The sequence below is a fragment of the Dromaius novaehollandiae genome, chromosome 1 (genome assembly GCF_036370855.1).
Source record: "Dromaius novaehollandiae isolate bDroNov1 chromosome 1, bDroNov1.hap1, whole genome shotgun sequence".
NCBI classification, from domain to species: Eukaryota; Metazoa; Chordata; class Aves; order Casuariiformes; family Dromaiidae; genus Dromaius; species Dromaius novaehollandiae.
Genome location: NC_088098.1, coordinates 176,946,138 through 176,970,848, shown reverse-complemented (window position 1 = coordinate 176,970,848; position 24,711 = coordinate 176,946,138). Strand labels below are relative to the sequence as shown.

The 24,711-nt window shown below is 34.5% G+C and overlaps 1 protein-coding gene across 1 annotated transcript in view; it reads right to left on the bottom strand.

Moving 5' to 3' along the window:
* Nucleotides 1–24,711, bottom strand: part of KLHL1 (kelch like family member 1) — a 257,056-nt gene that overhangs the window by 51,919 nt on the left and 180,426 nt on the right. Inside the window, exon 7 of the mRNA XM_026120882.2 lies at nucleotides 9,664–9,888. Within this exon, the coding sequence (XP_025976667.2) occupies nucleotides 9,664–9,888 (225 nt within the window). The remainder of the gene's footprint in view (nucleotides 1–9,663; nucleotides 9,889–24,711) is intronic.

Here is a 24,711-nt window from a genome sequence, read left to right as displayed (position 1 = left end):
TTCTTAACATCATAAAATATGTTCCTATAAAAGAGAAAACCCAGACATTTATTTTTTACAAAAAAAGGAAGAAAGAACATTTATTTTTTAAGAGAAAACACTGAAAATTGTACTCCAATAATATTTGATAGAAAACTATTGTATTTATCTGAAGCTGATTTTTTTAATAGGTTGATTTCAAGGAAAATGTTAGGTAGAGAATCCAAATCCTCACTGCAGGGCCAGTGTAATGGCTGAATCTGTGTGTCTTATGTAGACAGTAATTTGGTCGAGCACTAAATGCAAAGATTTGTCTGAGAGATTTCTGGCCTTATGCGCTTATGTCCGAATTAACATTTTAGGCTGAAGAAAGTGCTACATAACTTTTCATAGGCTGATGCTATATCTTCTTACATAACTGCAATTGCCATAGTATACCCTTCTTTGAAAAAAAAAAAAAAAATAGCCTTGCTCCTTAAAACAGGATTACATGTTGCTAGGCAACAACTGGTAAACCTTTTCCAAAATCCTCTTTCTTCAGGACATACCTAAACACTTGCAGCTACATAGGAATATACTGGATTGGAAGAGAATATTCCATCCTATTTTGGCTAACAAAGGGGTTGCTTATGAGTGTTTCTTTTGTGTTTTCATAGACATGGTACCCAAATCGTAATTCTAAGCGTTTAGACTGAAGTGCCTTTAAAAAAGAGAGGATTTAGACTTTTTGGATGAGCTGTATTGAAGAAGACTATCCAAGTGCTATCAGCTTTATGATGAGAACTGATTCTGGGAACTTATTCCTATATCTAAAATGTCATATCAGTACTAACACCCTGTTTCACAAAAAATTAAAAACATAAGACTCACAGCCTTACTTATTTTAAGACTTTAATTTGGCTTTAACTGAATATAACTGATGCAATTCAACATTTTACTAGTCAAACCTGTAAATGTACTTTTCTCTGTGGTGCAAAGGTTATCTGCAGCTGAAGGCCAGAAAATGAGATTTAACTGTGAGCATGATGGGTGCGGGTCTCTTGCATACGTATATTGTTTATGCCAGTCTGTTAATTTCTACCTTTTACCCTAGTATATATTAGATTAAGATGACACCACATCCTAAAGTAATTTATTTTTCTCTGTTATCATAAAGGGAATTTACTCAGATGCAGATTCTTATTTGTTTAAAGGAATACCTATCAACGTTTTCTGACTCACAATATAGTTAGCCCTTTAGTTTGATGATGTAATAAAGTTCTTGCTTATTTCTCACTTCTTTTGGAATTTTTAATTTCCATAATTGATTTTGAGATTTGAATATATATATATATATCTCCCTTAACCTTATATCCTTAAACTTTATATATATATATATGTTAAACGATTATACTAACTCCAGGAAAACATCCCAATGCTAAGTTAAATTTCTTATTGCTTTTCTTAGCAGTTAACATCTTTGCTTTTATTTGTTGCATTCTTGTTATTTTGTGAATTGAGTGACCTGCAGCTGCTAGCAGTATGTTATTTAATATTCAATTAAAAAGCAGTGAAAAAACAGCAGAAGATTTATTCTAACCAAACAGTAAGTTCATGAACATGTTATAAACTGCATAAAGATATTTCAAATAGACAACAGCAGTGTAATCTCACTCAAATAGCAAACATTACAGACTGTAACTGAAAGGAAAGTATGAGCTGAAGGCGCCAGAAAAGATGCTCTTTGCTACTTAAACAATAAGTACTTTCCAATATAAAGCAGAGATTTTTTTGTTAAATTTATATATTTTATATATATATATTCAGTGATATATAGAGAATAGAATATTGAATATTAAAGTTGTCTTTTAATAAATACTTTTTGAGTATTAAAAAACATATTTGGCAACATCCAGTATGGATAGAAATGCCTTAGGCTTTTTCATTAAAAAAAAAAAAAAAAATCATAGCATGAGATTCAGGGAACATATCTTCAGTTTGCAAAATCTTCTCAATGATTTTCATTGTACCTTGAGAGGCAGGAACAGCTCCCAAGCCACAGATTGTTTCATTCAAAATGTGCTCATTTCTTTTCATTAATGGAAACTGGAATGTGCCAGCTCAGATGTACTAATCAGTTGTACATCCTTCTATACAGGGAGATGAATCCTACCCTTAAAATGGTAGAGAAAGTTTGTAACCTGCCTTAAAGTATCATGCAGTTTAAAAACATATGATAAACAATAACTACTTTTTGAAAATCTAAAAATTCTCCGGAAGGTGTTTCCTGAATTTTAAGTCACTGCAGCAGAGAATAATGAAATACTTTTAGAAGTAGGTAGAACAATCTATAAAATATCACTTAATAACTTAATATATAGGCTTAGATTGATTATTGTTATCATATCTAAACACATGTTTTCCCTCTGATATTTACCATGTAGTAAGTATAAACTAAAGTCAAAATGAATTAATTAGGCAGGAGATCAATTTTTCTGACGATTTTCATTGATGAAAACATAAAGTTTAAAATTACATCAATTTACACTTCAGTCCTGATTTTCTTTATTAATAGTCAAAATCTTCTGTAGACTCATCGGAGGGTTACGAATTTCCACTGGTGAAGGAGCTCTTTACGCACTTTCTGATAAAGAAGAAATTATTGCACTATATTCTCATGACACATTGATATAATACACTTTCTCTCTGACAGCTATGGACTGTGCTTAAAACAATGATAGAAAAAAATGAGAAGTCTCTTAACAGTCAATAAGGACTTGAATTAATGTAATAATAAGTATTCTCTTAAAGAAAATGAAAGATTCAGTGAAACTATCTACTACCAAGTAATTTAACCGTTTTTCTATTAACAATAGGCTTTCATCTTAAGACTTTTAAATGGCATAAATAATCAAAAGATCTTAGGATCTTCATAATCAATATTGATGGTGATCTCATGATATAGCTGTCATGTGCATGTCTGCACATGAATAGAAAATCTTACAGTAATGTGAGTTATGTAGAAAATCACTAGAAATACTTATCTTAGTGAAATAATCAAAATTAGACCTAGCATTTCCAAAACTGCTTCAGAGTGAATAGAAGAAGATTATTTTCTTTAAAGTTCAAGAAAGCTTCAAAATTTCCCTTTGAATATGCAGAATTTAATGTTTGGGTTCTCCACACCAAGAAAAAGCAAAATAACCCCCCCAAAGTAAAATACCTTGCTGAGTGAGCTGTTTACCTTATTCAATTTTATGTAATATCAATTACTCTCAAAATTCAACAGACATTTAACTACATTTGTAGTCATTGTAAATTTTAATATGTTTAAGTAGTTCTCTTTAAAAATTACAACAATAATCTGTAAATCTATAATTCAATGCCTATATTGCAAATTTCTGCCTTAACTGGTGTCAGTGTTTTTGGATTGTCATTTCTGTCATTAGCATTTAAGGTAAATTTATATTCATAAAAAAACTAATTGTATCTCATTATTTGATGGGAAATATGACTTTTTATTCCATGTCTTGTATTCAAACCAGAGAAAAAAAATTTAGATACTTAGAAGCATTAAATTTTTACATGAATTCAAAAACATTCTTCTATGCAAAGTGCAATTACTAAAAGAAAAAAAGTATTCAATAATACTTTTCAATATTTCAATAATCCATAAAAGTCTGCTTACTATTATTATTTGTTTCAGGAAAGTAATGCCTTCAAGATGTAGCCGCATTTGGAATTCAGTTATCGGTTAATTTTTTTTTCACACTTGGCCATTTCATACATTATAACTGCTGACGAAGTAAAGAAAGCACCCACAATTTTCCTACAGGCACATGGATTCGGTAGTAACTGAATATTTCCAATAAAGGCTGGTTTAATTCACTTTGTGGTGAAGTGGAGGGTTGTTTATAACTTGCAAGATGAAAAGTGCTTATAGCTTTACATTATGAACCAAAGCATTAATAATGCTGTAAGTCCACAGAATGACTGCAATAAGTTTGGGCCAACCAAGTTATACACGTGTGTGTGTGTGTGTGTGTGTGTGTGTGTGTGTGTGTAAGCTATCAAATATATTTGAATCACTAGATACATATATGTAGTCTTAGTATTATTTTTGGATCAAATCTTTACAGGGGATAATTATGTCTTTGATTTTGGCCTCAATAGACATAGAGTCCCATCTTATTTTTCCATTTGTTAGCTCTGATTTTACCTAATCCCTATGTATTTTGCCTCAAGCTTTCTGACCGATACTTCAGATTCCCCGCAGTCTTTCCCTCCATTGACAGTCCTTACTACTACATACGGAGCTATCCCTGCTTTCTCCCCAGCCGATCCTCTCGTTCCTTCTCCCTATCTAGTATTTTGGAATCTACAGTAGTAGGGGTGGAAGTAGAATATAGGGAAAATCAAGCTGGATCTAAGAAGCAGGTGGCTTTGGGATACATTCGTTCTCCAGTTACAGTCTCTTGTTCCCTTCCTAGGAGCATACCCCAATATACAAATATCCCTTGAACCGGGTCTCTACCAGGTTCAGTTTTGACACCCATCCACTTGCCCAGTGTATCAAAATAAAAGAGTAAACCTGAAAAAAAATAGTGTTTGTTCCTTTTCCAGCATTAGAAGCTTTGTTTTAAAGAAGAAACTATCTTATCCATAAAACTTGTTTCTGAGCTCCAGTGTGTAATTTCTGCAGTCTACATCGCCTGCCTCTTGCAGCAATTTTCAAGATACAGAGTACAAATGCATGGAAGCTGTGCTGATTTCCCTTTGCTGTACATATGTAAACGGTAAAATGAGTACTTTGTATAAGTGGGCAGAATGTAAGAACATCCAAATAGTCTTTTTTTTTTTTTTTGTAAATTCAGTAATCTTTTATATTATTCTTAAAGCATCAAGTACTGTGAATATATAACTTGCTTTTTTCCCTGTTTTCTACTTTTTTAAGAGGACTTCCTTTTTTTGCAGGCTTAGTGACAAATGCAAAATTACAAATTGAGTACCTCATTAGTACTCAGAAACCAAAAGGTAACTGTCACATTCAAAAACTCTGGTTATTTATTAAACTAAATCTCATGAGTATGAACATAACTTTATTTTTATAACCAGGTTGCCCAGGCTGAGATATTGTCCATCATATTCTGTGGTTCAGGACTTAAATTGGTCTCACTGGAGAAAATTGAGAAATTTTTGCTAAAGGAAACTGCCTTCCAGTAAGTGTTAATGTCCTCACAACACTGGATACTGTTTGGTGTCATTTAAGGACACTATTTGGGAGATAATATTTCTTGACACAGTGAATCCATGTAAGCCTTTCAATCAGTCATATAACACTTAACAGAACAGACAACAAATCTTGTTAAACAGAAACAAATAAAAATGATTTGGACTTTGACGTACCAGGATGATGTCTCTCCCACCACCTCCCACAGGCTTCCATTTTACAGTAACACTCAGCTGAACAAATAATTGTAAAATACTTAAGAACTAAGTATGCTTAATATGGTCTATGCCATTTCCTCTTGAAATTAAATTTAGTCTTCATTTCTAACTTATCATCCTTTTTCAATATTTTATAGACTTTTATGCTAACACATAATGTCATTTGGTACTTTTTTATTATCACCATCAAAGTTATTTTATCCTATGGCTCTTAAACTTCCCTATTTTCTCTCCACCTCCAATTTTTCCATTTACTCTCTTAGATGTTAATTTTGCATGTACCAGTTTCATGACAGTCACATCATAGGCAGGTGCTTAAGAATACATTTGTGTTAGGTATTTAGGTGCCTTCCTACCAGCAGCAAATGGAAGTTATTTTTATAGCGCTGCTTGTCTGGTTCCAGGTATCAAAATTCAGTCTCCCGGGAGTGGAGGAGGAAAGGAGATCCTGTAACCTGTCTCCAGGCTCATCTGCCCAGGGTTTGCTAGCTCCTGCCATCCCTCCATCATCCTCCTTCCTGCTCTGATCATCCTGCAAATGCTCTATTTGAGTATGGATAAGGAGATCGCTAAATTTGACAAGACAAAGCCCAGAGCTCAAGCCGAGGCATAACAAATATTGCAAACATAGTCTAAAATAGGAGCTTATGCACCTTTTAAATAGCTAATGAGGACTGCGAGACAGATTATGACACCTATCCGAGAAGACTAAATCTAAAAATTAAATTTATTCTGTCATTGGTTCTCATTTCCTTCCTTCCTCCTCTGATAAGCCTCTCTCTTCCTCATATGAAGCAGTTCTACACCCATGTTTCCCTGACTTCTATTTTATCAACTTTTCATCCACAGTCTATTTTACTTTTCCCCCCTCCCTCTTTCTCTCTCTTTGTTCCTATTCTTGCTTCCCGTATCTGATTTATGACTTATTTGTTTCCTCTTTCTCAGGAAGGTGCCTCTACCTTCCTCATATTTCATTTGCACCTTTCTCTGTCTTTCTGGCTTCATACTACTCTCCTATATTCCATACTGTTCTACTTGTCAATTAAATTAGAATCACTGTTAGTTGAAATAATATTTGTGGGTCCCACAGTTTACCCTTTATTTTTTGCATGTTAGCATCGCTTATTCACCTGTCACTACCACCGCTTCCACCCATCTTCTATTGATGGCACCCAACATATGAGTTCCTGCAGCATGTACTTTCACTATGTGACCTTTCCATTCTCCTTTTCTCATTTCTACATATATGAGCTCTCACACACATAGTTCCACTTAGGATTGTATGAAGAGAGAATAAAGACATTGGATTGCTTGGTTGTGATCTTAGTTACAGCAAAGTAAATCCAAATATTTTTACTGGTATCAATAAAAAGACATCAGTCTAAAGTATGGGTGTTGTTACTAATCTTTTATGTAAAATCCAATTTGGACAGCCCTGTCATCATTACTACAAGGATATAACATCCTAGATATTTTAGGAAACAAATGAAAATGAATTTCTTACTGAGGAGCCTTATTCCTTTCTCATTAAAAAGGAAACTTATTAAAATAACATTTTTATGGAATTCCTGGATAAAGATATCTGTTTATACCAAAAAAAAAAAAAAAAATCCATTACTTAAATATGTCAGGAAATACTGTATTATAGTTTCTACATCTTTCCTCACTTTACATGATTTTTAAAAAATAAATCAATTTATGTAATATTCAAAAGTTTTTATTTTTTTCTCACCTCAAGTGGCCAGATGCCTTATGAGTTCCCTGTTTTCTCCTGTGGGAAATATATCAGTTTTTCTCTAATCATCACTTCAACATTCCTGGAGAGCTTTGCTTAAAGTATAGGGGTACCTTTTAGATCTATTGATTGAAAAGCATCCATAATAATATCAATCCAAAATAACAAATATTTTTGGAATTAACTACAAAGGGCTTGGATCACAGCCCCAACCTGTCTTTCCACTGGGAAAAGTTTTTCTCTACCATACATTTCCTAATGCTTTCTTAATGTATTTGTGTGTAATGGCTCAAGTCATTGCATTTTTAGCACTCCTTTGAGAAGAGTATTAGAAGTAGTAACAATTTCTGTAAAATTCCAGAACCCTGGCATGGAAAGCATTATATAAATTTCTGCATCATTATTATTATTATATGATCTTAGGAAACAATTTCAAATCACAGAGGTATTTAGTATCACAATGCCATTTGACATAGATTCCCATCACTACTTTCTGTTGTAAAACCTATAGACTATGTTTAATAGCAAAACTGCATTATGCCAGCTACTGAACAAATGCATATTATTATTAGTGTCAAATGGCAGGCAAAAAAATACGCACTTTGATTTTGAGAGATATTGATACAGAAGAACATTAAAGGACTTGCTACAGATTGTGACTCAGGGGAATGGACAGGATGACCTAGCAGGTCTTTTCCATTTCTATTTTTCATGACTTTGTAATGATTTTATCAAACCAGGCAACCTTAGCAGAACAGAAAATGGACAGATCAGTTTCCTAGACCTTCTTCGTGTTTTATTCCGGTGGGAATGTCTTACAGATTCTAAATTCCTTTCTTTTAGACAGAAAAACTCATCACCCTACTGGTGATGAATAAGAAAGGATACTTTTAAAGCATTTTACAATGGCTTATGTAATTGAATAAATGAGGATTTGTTTTTCTGCTACATGTATATATGTGAATATGTATGGATATATATATGATAGAAAAATGCATTTTATTTAAAGGAATATATACAACCGTGTTTTGCTTAATTTCAAAAATAAAACAAAACTACTGCATATTTCTCTGAGTAAATCAAATTGGCCTTTTTAGCCAAAAAAATATAAAAAATATAATAATAATGATGATTGATGATGATGATGATGATGATGATGATGATGATGATAACGGCAACAGCAAAATGGTAAATTGTAGTTGGGATATCTGATGACTTAAATAAAAGACAGTGAGATTACTGACAGGGCTCATTTTCTAGTGTTTGGTAGTCTCCAGCCATTTCCGAGAAGGAAAATGAGTACCATAACAACGATTTCAACATAGCTAGCACATTTCCTGGAAGTGTCAACACAAAAAGGCTAAATAATTCAGTAAAAAAGAAAGCTAAACTACCACGTTAATCTACAGTTAAGTCATGGTTGAGGCAGTTTCCACTGTTGCTAGTCATATTTTACTATTATTTTGTGGTAAACAGGGACTTGGTGCCCAGGATAGTCAATATGTACTATTCACAATATGCCATATTAAGTATTATGGGATGAGTATATTTTCATTTAAAACAGTTTTAATATATAACAACAGGTGTCCTTGTATTCCTTTTTATCCTTATTTGTGGCATTATCTTGATATGGAATTTGCATGAAAGGAGAAAAAGAATGTATGTATAGCCTGATAGCATTCCAGGGTGTAACTCATTTCATTCTAAGGAAAACATTTAAAATAGATACCATGAATTATACTTTCAAAACGCATTTTTCCTCTCCATTGACAATAAATGGGAGGAGATGATTAGCTTAGATGTAGATGTCTAAAAGGTCAGATTTCATAAATGCTTAAAAAAGGAAAATAGTTCTTATTTACATTTTTGGATTTAGGAAATCAAGAAAACCAATGAAAATGAGTTCAGATATCAGGTTTATCTCTATATGATCACTAAAATCAGGTAATTTTTAGCTTGTGACTATTCATAAAATAAGGAAAAAGGAAGCACTCCGGAGAAGAGGGATACAACACAGCATTTTAATGCTGACAGTGGTATGGATCACCCTATAAAAAAAAACTTATTTGAAACAGACTAGAGGAAAACGTGCTCTATCAATCATGCTGAAACCATTGCTATCTGTACTTTGTAAAGTCCATCACTAACATGGTGTATCAGCATGCTTCATATCATACCAGATAAATGAAAACACACAATACTTTGATTGCTTAATAAGACATTTAAAAGATTTCCTTTTTCAAAATCTGTGAAAATAAAACTGAATTTTCTGATCAACCAGCGTAAGCTTCAGGATTTCTTTTCTTGCTTTTCTGACTTTTCTTTATTTTTTTTCAATGTTAATATTTTGGTAAATGATAAAAAAGTCATTTAAGCTTCTTTATATTCTTAGTAAACTGACAAGAACAATTTAAGCAGTTACTGTTACTGTTTAGAGTGCTATGGTAAAAAATATGGTTAAAAATACTGAGTTTTGCATTACACACTATATATCTGAAAAACGTGGTAGCTTTTTTCCTTACCTAAACCATGCCTATGTGTTGACATTGGTGGTAACACAGTCCAAGCCTTCGTCTTTGGATTGTAGCATTCAACAGTGTTTAACGTCTTTAAACCATCCCGGCCTCCAATAACAAACAGTTTTTCGTCAATGACAGCGACACCAAACTGAAGCCTCCTGCCATTCATCACTCCAGCCTGGATCCATATATTTGTTCTGAGATCATACTTTTCAATGGTTGTAGCACCTGATAAGACACATTAATGGGATAATGTATACAAAATTGGTATTCTTTTTTGTCTAAATTTGACAGAACTTTACTACAGCTGTCTGATTACTTCATACATCTTGACAAAATTTTCTGTTTCTTTAGAAAAAGAAGTCCGTAGGGTAGGTTTGGGGGGTTTTATCGGTCCATGAAAATGAAAAAAACTGTAAGTCCTCTCTAGAATCAAGCTAACGTTAGTGTGAATAACAGTACACTCTAGCTTTCTGATCTTTTTTTATTGTATAGTGACGTAACTATCTATGATAACTAATCTTGTCACACTTGATTCCAATCTTCCACTAAGAGTTAAAAAAAAAAAAGTGAAATTAAGTGATACTTCGAGCAAAGATGAGAAATCATATTTAAAGTTGGGTCCATATTTCCTTCATTTCCTTCATTTTCTTCAACTCAGATGTAGAGTTCTGTTTCAGACATGAGTCTGTGCTGAAAGTGCAGAATGATGCACTTATAATTACAAGCAAAAGACTTAAAGAATGTTTCTATATACAGTCAAAATGGTTTCCTTCTCAACTTGGAAATTTGATTTACTTTCACAGCTGATCTCAAAAGGCATAAAGAGCAAAATTTATGAAATAACTTACCAGTTAATCATTAAGAAGCTTCTGCTCTGAAATGTAACTTGTGCATACCATACAAAGATGAGATATACAGTAAATGGTTTATTAACAGAAACAGAGAGATAAAGAGAGCATATTTAACTTAACCAAGTACAAAAAAGTGAAAGAATAATGCATCCCATTATGGTAATGTTAGTGTGGGAAAGGTTAATGTAAAGCAAAACCACAAACATTTAAATGATATATTAGTTTAAATTAATCCAAAGAAAGAAACATGTTAATTCATGTGAACTGTAACCAATTTTTTATTTGTATATACACATAACAGTGCTTCATTTCCAAAGTTTAAATATCCCTTCCAAAAGAATCAACATAATTATGCTCTGCTACTAAGCTTAACCAACCAGCTATCTGGATTATAATAAAAGGTTAGAATTCTGTGGGAAATAATGCTTTTAGGATTCATTCATTCTTTGGAACAGAAGAGCAATGAAGCAAGTGGAAAAAAAAACATCATGGAAGCAATACTTTTGTTAATTGAACTAAAAAGTTATAATTTAAATTCAGTTTGTATCTAAGCCTTACAGAGCAGTAATAATGTGGAAGACCAAATGGATATATTAAACCCCCTACTAGTTTTTGAAGTCATAAGAAATATGAACTAATTTTTGCATTCAATTAACAGAGGCATTTTTTATTTATTTTGCAGCCCCTAATTTAAAATTGAGTTCTGTGCAAATGCATTAATCCCTAGGTTGGAGAGGACAAAAACACAGCTTTTTTTGATACAGCTTTTTGGTGGTGCTGCAGGCATATTATAATGATGCATATCAATAATGTTATGTTATAATGCTTGGAAGTTTTTTATATACTGAATCTATTAATGTTAAAAGCTAGAACTGTAGCATATGACTTCCATAATGTTGTTTACTTCAATCTTAAAGAGTACATTTTACATTTTTTGTTATTCTGATGTCAGAAAATCTTACTAATACACCAAATACAGTCTTTGAATTATGTTCACCTATATATTTTCTAATATTGGTTAAGTCTGAGTTAGGCACAATGTTTTATTAAATTCTATATTGAACATCTAATCCAGCAGAGTTCCTGGAGTGTCTGAATGCAGTTTATTCTGTAAGGTACCTTGCTTATTAAAAAAAAAAAAAAAATCAAGAGCTATTTTGGATGCATCTTCATTAGCATTTTGGTTTTGGATCCAGAGTGCACTTTTACTGTGAACCTCCCATTCTTTCACACTTAGGACACTTTGATTCCCCTCACAGAATGTTTCTGAATCACAAAATTGGATTCATTTCAGATTAAATCAAATTGAAAGATGTGTGCTAGTAATGTGCCTTCTGTGCTCCAAACACTGTTGAGTATTCAGTCTACGAGAGCAGGCAACAGCTATTCCAAAGTGGAATAGGAACTCGTCCTGTAATATGGTCTCAAGTATCAGTAATATGAATGTAACACGTTTCAGATTGAAATACAAACAAGAACAGACGTACCATCAAGTTAGCCTTGTCCTTGGATGAAATCAACTCATGGATGAAGAACAGATGGTTGAACCAGTTAAAACATGATAGGTATCTCGATGATGACAGAAAAGCATATTTTTAGTCTTTTTCAGCTGAAATTTATCTTATGCACTCAAGTCAATTGAGTTCCTAACACTGGAATACTCATAGATTCCCTACAGATGCTAAGATCCTTGAAGCAGAATGTGGAAGTAATGCATTTTTAAATTCCAATTGATAAGGACACTCCATTTCTTCTAAAGGAAGAGCTCTAGGCCTAGAAATTCTTCTATCAATCAGAATCGTTAGTCATCACAGAATTTTTAAGCAAATCTCCTCATGTCATTCAAGCCTGCTGGATCATTTCATACCAGTCTTGTATTCTCTAGATTTTTTTTTTTTTTTTTTTTTTTTTTTGCAAAAAATACTGAGCCAAGTTAAAAATCTCATTCCTTGACTTCAGTGACTTTCAGCATGGATGATCAGTCTGTAACTTGTAAAGTGAATAAAACTTACCAGAACATCACAACCAGCCTGCTGGCTGCAGCTATACACAACAAAGCCTAAGTTGAGAACAAATGGAAAGTAGTTGGGTAGAGAACGCCTACAGCCTGTCCTTTGTTCCTGCAGTAAATAGTGAAGGATCTGCAAACTCTCCATACAGCTCCAGCCATAAAACAAAGTAACATGAGCTAACACATCAGTTCTGTCATCAGGTATTCTTAGGATACAGCTGGATATGAGCATGTTAAAAATAAATAAAAAGTGTGCCATATCCTCACCATGAACACTGACTGTCAAGTAATGGGACTGTTTGTCCATAGAATTTGTGCAGTCATCACCCTTGGAAGTTGTCAAGACCTGAATGGATATGGACTGAGCTCATAGCTGACCCTGCTTTGGGAAGGAGGTTGGACTAGGGACCTTGTGAGGTCCCTCCCAATCTGAATTATCCTGTTATTCTATGATTCTGTGATCTGGAAGGATATATTGCTCATCAGTCCCTTTCCCCAGGCACAACGAACTTTCAGGAACAGTAAAACCCATATCTGGTACAATTTTATTTATGGCTAGCCTCAGATTGTGAAATTAAATACTGTGTGAATAAAAGACCATCAAAATCCTCTTCATCTTTCACTGTAAGTGATGTTTTTCTTCAACTTTATTATTATTTACATAAACATATAAGTATTTGTGGTAAATATACTTAGCCATGTATTAAAACCTTACCAACTCTTTCACACGCCACAGTCCTCTGTTTAACTTAAAGAAGAGGAAAATTTATCATGTGTATCAGACATCAGTCCTGTTTTGAATGTGCTTTCTCAGATTTAATAGAGTATAATAGCACAAATAAAATAGTTTTAATGAACACTACATGAAACCATTCCTAATTCAAATCATGAGTTTACATTTGGTTTAAAGGCACACAGATCATTGTCACTGATTAGGTACTTATCATACAAAGTTTTGTTTTGGTGTGGTCTGTTCTTTTCTCACTGATAATGTTCTAAGCTTCTGATTACGATGGCTCTACAGGAGTAATATTTTGGCTGGAAATATCTTTCAACAGAAAGGTGGTAGAATCACTCAAAAATGCCATAAATGGAGATTTTAGAATGTCTTTAATTGCAGATTATTAAGAGCAAACATATGTTGAACATACTAAACTTAATCCTACAACATGAGAGATCTGGACTACATGATTTTTCGATTTCTCTTACAGCCTTACAATTATGATTCTTTGACTTCAGAAACTGAACTCTGATAGACTGGCCATCTCTCTTAGACAGTAATAATAAAAATATTTAACTATTGAAGTCTAAGAGTCTCTAGAATACTTCAGAATAAACTATGATGTATTCTTCCTGGGATCACGAGACTGTAAGAATGACTAGATAAATTTAAATGATATGCTGCATATGTATAATAGATTTGGAGTATATTTGGCTATGATCCTGAAGCACAAGACTTCACAAGATGCACAAGACTTGGGAATGGAGAGGACACCATGATATTTTTATTATAGTATTTCTTTACCCTAGAAAGAGGCAATGAGAATAGTAGTAAGATTGTTTGTATTTTGAGCCCACTTTAATTTTACAGTGTTTAGACTGTTCTTCATTCTCACACAAGATTGAGAAGTACTGGGAGAGTGCAGATAAACAGCAGAGAACAACCTTTACTTTGAAAGAAAACTGGGAAAATTACTTCTGTAAAAGCAATAAATTCCTCTCTTTAGACAGGGAGATTCTAGTTTAACTTATCTGATCATGAAGGTAAAAGGATTTGCTGCATCTAGAAGAGGAGAAGAGCCAAAATCTTGATTAAGTCCAATGGGATTTTACTACATGGATCTTACATATTTAGAAAGTGCTCAGCTACTTACATGTCAGGTCTCCTGGGTATAATGGATCAATAACATATTAGAGTATTTATTTTTCATCCACCATATATTTTATGGTTTGCACATACTTTAGAAGAAAAGTATTATTACATTGTCAAATGTTAACATCACAAAAATGTTAAGCTCTGATTCATTTACTCTGAAAAGGAACAAAGCAGAAGCCTTAATGTATCACTCTAAGAACTTACAGATCTTGTCTGCTACACGAACATCAGTGTGTAGTGGGAGCGAGAGGATAACAGGCATAATCTGTCTACAAAAATATTGGTTTAAGTTTCCATTAAAGATTGGAATCTTTATATTAAATTTATTCATATTAAGTATTTAAAGGTGTTGATACAGAGAAATGAATAATGAATAGTCTCATTCCAAAAAATTGTACAGATTCAACATGACTCTTAAATAATCTCTTTTAGCTGTATCTCTTTGTTTAGGTATATTTTCTACTTCACTGTTGATTTTCTCAGTCTTATTCACTTTGCCATCCTCTGCATCAATATTGGTGGGTACATCATTAACCTCATTACCACCAAGGGCACAGCTTCATACTGATGACAATAGCTTTGAGCTAGTTTTGTTGAACACTCCTCTCATTTAGTGAAGGCTCCTTTGAAAATCTGTTTTCCTAATTTTTAAGTATCCTAATTCAAATGGACAGCAACATTATTCTTAGTTTCTTTCACAGTCTTTTCTGCTGATTCTGCAGTGACCTTAAACATTGTCTTATTGTATGGGCACTGGAGTTAAATAATTCATAAACATCAAGTTGGTTGGTAAATATTTTGCTATTCAGTTTTACAATATAGATAAGGGACTGATTATGTTTAATAACATTAGGAAGAAAGCTTTGTCTAATTGCCACATTTTCTATTCTTTGTTTAACAGTAATTGACAAAATTATGCATGAGTAATTAGTATTGGTGGAAAAGCTATAAAAGCAGCTTGAGAACAAAATAAATTTTCCTTATTCAAATATTTGTTAATATCAATTGATGTTCAAAGAGCCATTAAAGAGAAGACAGAATGTTTGAAACCAGCAATATTGCTGCTGTCTTATATGTGGAAAGTTATTTATTTTCCATTTATGGCACAAAAATAAGGCCATAGCAATAAGAAATGTGGATGAAAAGTTCTAAAATTTTTTCAGACACTTCCCACATTTTCACAATGCCTAAAGTAAACTAAAGACCTGCAAATTTCATAAAGTAAGGTACAGTAAAGCAGAATACAGTTGCACTTTAGCAAATGGAATCAGAGATGTTAAAATGAGAGACATCTTTCAATATCTTGTGGCATGGTTTGCTATACAAAGATTGTTTATGAGAATATGCTGCATTCAACAGCAGTTCTAACAAAAAAAGAAAATAGAACTACTATAAAGAGAAAGACAGGAATAGATTCTTCTGATAGTATCCAAATATCTGGATGTTAAAGCATATCTCATGGCTCACAATACATTTCTAAATCCACAAGAGTAAAAATGTTCCAAACCTTTTTCTGTCCTATCTCAAGGAAGAGTCAAAGTCTACAGTGGTGATTATTCTGACTTCTCTTTTCTTTCTCTGACTTTTTTTTTTTACAGTTATTAATTTATTTTAAAAAGTGTGAAAGATGACTCATTTGATATAACATCAAATAGAAAAAAGTCAATTTTGAAATCTGCAACCTGTTTACAAACAAGACCAAGCAGGCTATAGCTCTGTAACGTAGACAGCTATACTCTACCACAGACTTTCTGTGTGGTCATAATTAGGAATGCTCTTTTATGGGCAATATCTACTTTTGGGTTCAGGCTGATCAAGTACCATCACACTGTTGTTCTACTTTACATGTGGTGTTCACACTGAACTTTGACAGGGAAAACTGAGGCCCAATATTATCTCACATATTTTTGTATTCTGCCATAACAGGCCCTTCTCACAGTAATGCTTCTCCTGATTTGATTGCACCATCATGACCTCAACCAGCTGCTGCTATGCTGTCTGCTATCACACTTCTAGAAAAATGTGTAAGGAGTGTAATTAGGAGCAGGAGATCAAGCTCAAAGTTATCTATACTGTGCACAAGCCAGGCACATCAGGAAGTAGCTAGCTAAGGACTTTTTTGTCCTCTGCTTTATCCTTATTCTAAATCAGTGCCATGTAATCCTGGCCAGGTTAAAATTTTCAAAGATCTTGCATGAAAAAAAGAGTTTTTGTGATGTAGTATGGGTGATTGGTGATGGCATATACCTGCTATTATGCGGGCTGTGTTTCCTACTTAGACAAAAACAGCCTCACGCGCACATCCAGTCCTGAAGGATTACTACAGAGATGTTCAAATAGTTCATCTCAAGGTTTAAAATGCTGCATTATCATCTCTGTATCAGCATACAAGTACATGCAAAATCATAGCCAGCAGCCCACCACAGCTTCTTCAAGACATGGGCTATCAAGCTCCCCTAGGTTAGCTAGCTGATGCAACAGGCAACGAGTGCAGTTCCCAATAAATAAGTCAAGAAATAGGACTGAACGGCTGTTTGCACCTGTATTGTCCAACTACAGCATTCCCATGAGTCACAGCTGAGGCTTTCTGCCCTGGAGTGTTGCTCCCTTTCATATCTTTTTCATTCTTTTCCTGTCCCATTTCCAGGATGTCTTTAAGCAGTGATTCCTTCCCCTACCCTTTTTCCCATTCATTCCCACATTGTAATATGGTTTCATATGTTCTGGTGAAATGCTTTACCAGCAGAGGCCCCAGGTCTTTCAGATAAACTTCCTTTCATGAAGACAGATGCTGACTAGTATCCAAACAATTTTTGCTTCTTCAATAAGGCCTTCTTTCTCCCTCTCGTATGCCTCCCATGGTGCCTGTACAGTCTCTTGCTGCATATTCTGCAGACACAAAAAGCTCCCTGAGAAGTTCAGAGAGGTGAGGGCTAATAGACAACTTTTACAGACTTTAATCTTTTCACGCTATGAATACTCTTAGGTCACAGTGATAACAGAAGTAAAGCTTGTAGGTGTTTTTCTTGGCATCACTGAAAAGTGTTAACAGAAGTCAAAATAACATAGGCTACATCACTGTCTAAAGGACAGGAAATATGGAGAATGAAAGTGTGTTTGAGCTCAGTATAGGCCAAGCAGATTTCATCGGGGCGAGTAAACAAGCTTACATTTTGTCTAAGCACATAGACCAATAAAATGATATCTACAGATAAACAAGTCAAGGATGTGAACTTAACAGACAGGGTCTGAAAGTCAATGTGGGGAATTCTTATCTTTAATTAATTCTGAAATAATCAAAGAAAGTGCTGAATGCTGTTCCAGAAATCAAAGCTGAAGTATAAATTACTCATCAAGAGCAGCATTCAAAAAACAATTCACTAAGAGTCAAACCATCTTTGGTATTATGGAGGAATTACAGTTCTTGAAGGTGTCCTCCTGCCAGCTTCCACCTCTAAGAAGTCTTCCTACTCTCTGTCTCTCTGCACTAATTTACTGATGTGCTCAAGATATTGGTGACTATTTTTCTACTGTGCTGTCTCCTAAAGGAGCAGAGCAGGCTGTGCAGGAATATGCCTCCTGGTTGGCATATGATCAAATGAGCAAGCTCAGGTAGCAGCTCTGTCATTGCCTGGAGTCTACCTTGCCAAGCTCCCTTTCCTGCTCCTCCATTTCGGAGTCCTAAAGATTCCTGTGTGCTTTGGGGAGTCAGGAGCTTTGACACTGCTGCTCTTAAGGTTTAAGAACAGGTGAGTATTCAGATGAATATTAGACTTCCAGGGATCCAATAGTGCCAGAATGGACAAGCAGCAGAAGAAAGGAGGAGAGGAGCTACTTCATCTTTGCTGTTTGAAAGCCAGCCTGTTAAGGCACTATCTCTGTCTGTTTCTGTTCTGAGAACAACAGCAAATAGAGCAAGCCTGCTTGTTGAGCAGGCATTTGATAGCAGGAGTCAAGTCTGAGCGAGAAGTATTTCATACAATAATGCTCCCTACACATATCTAAGACTGGACTGGGTAACATATACCCTAAAGCGGACTGGGTTAGTGTACTGATGGGAATGTTTTTATCAGTACTAGTGGTTCAAATTGATCTAGATTATTTTGAGTTCATGTCTTTGTATGAGAAATTTGCCAGTATCTGTGCCCTAAGTGGCTTTGTGTTTGAAGGGTAATGAAAAGACTGTTCTGGTATGGCTATGAAAGTTGCAGAGTTGTGAGAAATTTTAGTAGAACAATAACTTGATTGGCTGTTGTTGTCCTGCTACCTGCCTGGTAACTGTCCTAATTGATAAAACTGCCAATGGTAGCTGGCCTCATGTCACCATTCTAGATCAAGTATGACAATTAGCCAAAAGCTCTGCAAAACTTCACTCATTCCATATCCTCTCTTGGGGTTGCTTGTTCCTGGACTTTCGAATATGGAGGACTGAGCTCACTATACTGAGGAAACCTCTCCTCAGTGTTGTATTTTTGTTTTCACTTTGAAGGTGTGATTATCATTTAGAAACACAATTTGCAGAAGAGGATGAGGCTGATGAGACCTCAGAATTTCTGAGACTGATGAGATCTTGGAAATTATGGGCACCTGGAATTTGACAACTAAGTTGCATTTGACTAGCCAAAGACCCAGAAGAACTGCAATGGGAGCAAAAGGGTATGTCACCAGGCGTATTTTGACTTCACAATAAACAGCAATCATGCTTTCTTTTTGATCCCGAATTCCATTTTATGTCTTCCTCTGCATATCAGTCAGTAATTTGAACCAGATACCACAGGGCCCCCTGCAGAGTGGGAAGCAAGGGACATGATTTGTGGAGAGATTGCTGGAAGTTTATGCAGAGATTGATCATGAAGAAACTTTCTCTTTTGCAAGTGCACACACCCTGTTACTCTCTTTTTAGAGTATACAGAGAAGCATATTCACCACATTTTGATTCCTGGATCATGGCACAGGTGTGCCTGACCGCAGAGGATACCTTAAGATGCAAAACAGCCCCAGGAGCTCACTGTCAGGTTCACCTCCCAAGGAGAGTCAATACCGGATTGTCTTTGTGAGAGAAGCTGTGGGATTTGTCACAGTCACATGTTTGGTTTTAAAACAGGCTATTTCTTATCTTTATTTGGCTTTTCTACTAGTTGGCTTTTTTTTGTTAATGTTGACTTTGGATAACTGCCAGGAGTTTCCACATATCAGCATTCATTTTCTACATATCCCTGAATTTTGTGTCCTGAAAATCTTCTTCCACATGCTGATTAACCAGCGTGTTTTTCTGGTGGTATCCATATTAATATATTTCTCATCTCTTTTTATAGCCCATTCTCCTACTTGGAAAAGAATTACATGCCCTCTAGGATTCTTCCTTATCCTTATCCTGTTCCACAAACATTTATTTCTAACAGAAAGAGATCTAGCTTACACACTAGAAGAATGCTGTAAGATTCTCTGGTTAAGTCTTCAACATTGCCTCCATTGGGTTGTGGGTAGAGCATTCACCAGCTGCTACAAAGATAGCCCTCTTGTGCCCATATAGCCCCCACAGTACAGTACTCCTGTCATACTGTCCAAACAGGTTCCAGAGAAATAAGAGAGCTTCTCTGTGATTTGCAGTGCACTCTCTTCTGCAGCACGACACTAAGTCAGGGTAGGGACCAAGAGCAAGAAAGTGATTTTGAGGTGAAATGCAAAGCCAAAAAGTAGGGTATACAACTTCAATTCACAAGTTACTGGCTAGCATCACTGCATTTTCTTATCAGCAGTAGACAGCACAGGCAAATGAGATAGGCTTGAACGTGAGCATGAGTTCAAGTTAAATTTATATATATATTTGTAGGTACACACACACACACACACACACACACACACACACAAAACATGCATACATATATTTATATATACCTTCATAGATTTTTTACATGAAGATGCTTTTTTTTAAATATACATATCAGTTTTTCCTCTGTAAAATAGGGAAAGTACTATAGAGTATTTTTCTATCTTTTAAGTCTTTTATATCTATTTCAGAGATTAATACATTAAATAATATAACAACAGGGGACACAAGAGTTAAGAGAGAATGTCATGAGAGCAATTGTGATTATGTTTTTTTCTTCTAAAGATGGTAGTTGGTGTTGGTGCCTAGTCCCTGAGATATCGGAGTGTGTAGAGCTTTGAAACAAGACAAATAAATGGGAAAGGAGTGACTCATCAATCTGACTGACTAATTGTCATAACACAGCACCATAGTGTCTTGTGTCCACGAAGCTCTATGAAGGTGTCCTTCGTCATAAATACATCCTTAAACATAAAATAAAATGTTAGTCAAGTCAAAATCTTTGTCAATATGGAAGTTTATAAGAATAAAGTGTAACTTGCTTTCTTAAAGTTGTGGTCAATAATAAATTAATGTATACCTATAAAAGACTAGTAATTCACTTAAAAGAGTAATGGAGCAGTAACTGCAGGTTGTTACATGTACTTATTTGGGTAACGAAATTCAGACAAATATGAAATATGGCAGGTATTACAGCATTTCAATATGTGGGATGTTTTCCCATGTTTATTCTGAATAAGGGACACCCCCTGACTTTAGAGGGTCCATGGGATTATATGTATTATGTGTCCATGCATGTCAACATGATTATGATGAATGTCTATCTTTGCAGAAAGTAATTACTAAGTAATTAAGAGTAAATTATGAGTCACATTAAGCTTAACCTTAGTATGTACTCCAATATTTTATTGAAGTTCCATCTCTCTAGTTGTCAGGAGAAAGTTGACATAATTTTAGTTCCTCATTCATCTTTAAATATGTTGCTTTTTATTTTCAGCAGACATTATGTCTTTTTCTCTGTTGTAATACCAACTACCATATTTGTTCACTACAAACTCATAAAATATTTACATGACTGGCAAGAGAGGAAATGAGCAAGTCTCTTATAAAACCTATCATGATTTTAGGAGAAAAATAGGAAACTGCAAACATTACTGAAACAGACAGACTATCTGGGACGTTAATTATCTAACTGACTTTACAACTTTCTTTTTTCTTTTTTTTTCCATGTAAGCTTTTCAAATGAACTTTTTTTTTCATATATATGAGTCTTTTCCTGGTGCAGCTAAATAATTTAGGCAAACATAATGGTGATAGCTCTGTTGGAGATATCATGGTATTTCATAAAGCCTCTGTTCCACAGGAACTCATGGCTTTCCCAGGTGCCACAGAGAACTGTTAGAAACAGAGGAAGAAAGAAAGAGCAGAAAGGAGAGGAAACAAGAATAAATAAATTCAACATTACGCATAAGAGAAAAGAGAGATTTAAAAATGTGTTGAAGCTGCAGGAAACCAGAATGATTAATGAAGAGCTTGCTGTTGAATTTACTTTAATGTTGATAGGATTATATTATGTTAATGTGGTGGTGCACTTAGAACTGTAAATAGTCATAAATTTATTACTTTTGATTTAAGTAGATAAAAAAGTAAATGCAGGATATAAACAGGGAGCTGTAGTTTTCAGGGCCAGATAAAGCTTATCATTAATTGTGGTTACAATGGTAATGTGTAAAGAACTAACCACAGCTATAACCCACTGTGCTAGGCACTGATAAAAAAAAGAAAAAAAAAAGGCAGAGTTCGCCTGCTTTATAGGGTAGATTTACTTTATAGTATATCTATATATTAAATTTTATAGAGTTTATAGCACAAACCAAAGACCAGACACAGGTAGAAGAATAAAGCATATAAAAATAAATAAATGTGATAGCAGCAAATATTCATTCATTCCATGATCATATGTTCATTTGCTGGATTTAATTAGGCAGAGGTAAATTAATTGGAAAAAATGAATGGCAAAGGATATAGAAAGACAGGAAGATGGAGGTGGAATGGCAGGAAGAAGAGGATGGTGGAAGAGACAAATACTTTGGATAGAGCAGAAATGAAGACACTGTAGGACAGGTAGAAGTGAGGAATTTTAACAGTAAGAAAAGGGTAGGGACATCCCAGTAAAGCTGCAATACTATAGTGTTCTCTAAATGGACAAAGATCCCTGCTTTATTCAATTCCCTGGCTATGTCTGATAACTAGGATGGATGCAGTTAACCCCGTTATGAGTGGAGAGGGATACAGCCTCCAACATGAAACGTGGGTATCTGTAATAGGAGATATTTTTATAAACTCCCAGTGTAGTCAATAGTGATTTCACCAGTGCCGCCGATGAATTCTGTACAACTATAGCAGTTAGCAAATGTGACTGTCTACCCTGGGATAGATCAGCAGTTCTCTAAACAAGACCTAGATCTCTATTGATTATAGTGGATACTTAAACATATAGTTTAGATGTAGACAGATACACTATAAACACTAAAATTTAGGTGAACCATATTCTAGCCCTGGCATCACTCCACATGGGTTTTGGTAATCCAGGCTATGAGAGTTAAAGACAAGCAAATGGACCCCAGGCAAGAACATACTAATACAGTCTGTTTTCTGTAAGAATCCAGATAAAACAGCACTGAAATTTGAAAATAATTTTAAATAATAGATGCTTTGAAAGGAAAGTGCTAGGAAGCAACAACTATTTTCAGTCTACATCTTTTAGGCATAATTTGGTTCACATATGTAACATATTTCTATAAATCTATTCCAAATGCTTTTGGTTTCCTATCATTCTGAATCAACTAAGTTTATGTGAAGAAACGGATTAAACGCTCTCAAACTACAAATTACTAGATAACAATTTTATCTGCAGTGCCAAAGTTATATGTTCCCTAAGGTAACTTGTTAACATTTTTTTCAGTATCCATAATTCATTATATTTCCCATCATTATCATTCCTTGTGGACTTTCAATTTTCTTTTGTGAAACAGCCACAGTGAGTGACACATAAAATGTTTCTTTTTTGAGATCCTTGACTGCCTTCTATTGTACTGTCACCTCTTCCAGTGCTATAATAGTCAAATACTTCCTTTGAAAAATTAGCAAGTTATAAAGATATATCTTCAAAACGCATATTTGGTAAAGAGAGATACTTATTTAATTTAGAGAACTGAAATATTCCTGACAATTTGTCTATATATACTGTAGTATCCCCTCCAGATTCACACACCAAGGTAGCCAGGGGCCAAGTAATTTTCTATTTGTTCATCCACGGTACCACAAAGAGAACAAAGTTGCTGATATTGTTTATAAAGCACCCAACATTTGGAAGGTGCTTGATGAACAACCTTAAGATAATTTCAGATTTCTGTCCTGAAAAGCTGATATCCAGATAGATTAACCCTTTGAATGGTGACTAAAATAGTTTCTAAATTTTAGAGCAGGTAAGTATACATTTTACAAAGTGTGAGTTATAACATCCTTTAAAATATACTTATGAATATTTTGAAATTCTTCTACTTCCTGTGTATCCACACAGTCCCTTGTGATGATTCTACTCTTTTTCTGGTATAAAGCAAATATGGCCTTGCATTTAACATTAACTTGCATTAAACATTACTGAAAACTATCCCCAAATAAAATTATCACAGACTGCATGTAGAAATTTTTCACAAGTTACTGACACACAGCTGTACGGTAATTTTGAAATTATGCAAATCCCCATGGTTTGATTAATTACTGTCCCTAGAACTGCATATCCGTATGTCATACATGGCTATCTCACCTCTATTCGATCTGTTTCTTTACATGCTCTGCCCTACATATTTTGGTTTTTATAACTGCCTTTGCAATTGCCCCTGATTGTTGGGGGGGGGGGGGGGGAAATGGAACTTTGCAGCCAGTTATTTCCCTTCTGAAGTTATGCATCTACACTAACTTAAATAATAGCAACACAACACACTACTCATATATTATTCATAATTTTCCAAAACACTTTGGAGAGGAAAATACAAGTCAGAGGAAAGACACATGCAAAAAAATGGAGTCAAAGATAACATGGAGGGACAAAAGATGTGGGATAATAAATAGGAGAGTAAGAGACAGATTTGAGTGGAAAGATTTAGGTATGATTAGTCCATGAAGAGAACATATTTTCATGTGAAGTCTAAGACTGATATCATTTAAGTGGGCAATATTGGATTTTATGCTGATATAAAGACAGGATGTTGCAGGGGATATAAGATAAAGTGTTTTAAGAGGAGTATTCTTAGCATTATGCCAAAAGAACCTTTTTTCACTGGCTTACTCCCTTGCCAGACCAGCTTGAATCCCACCATGTCTGTGAAGACTGGTCTTCCTAGAATCATCTAGGACCTATTCTAAAAATTTCTTTCTTTTCATCTCTTCTTAATTTTTTTTTTTCCTTTCACAAAAG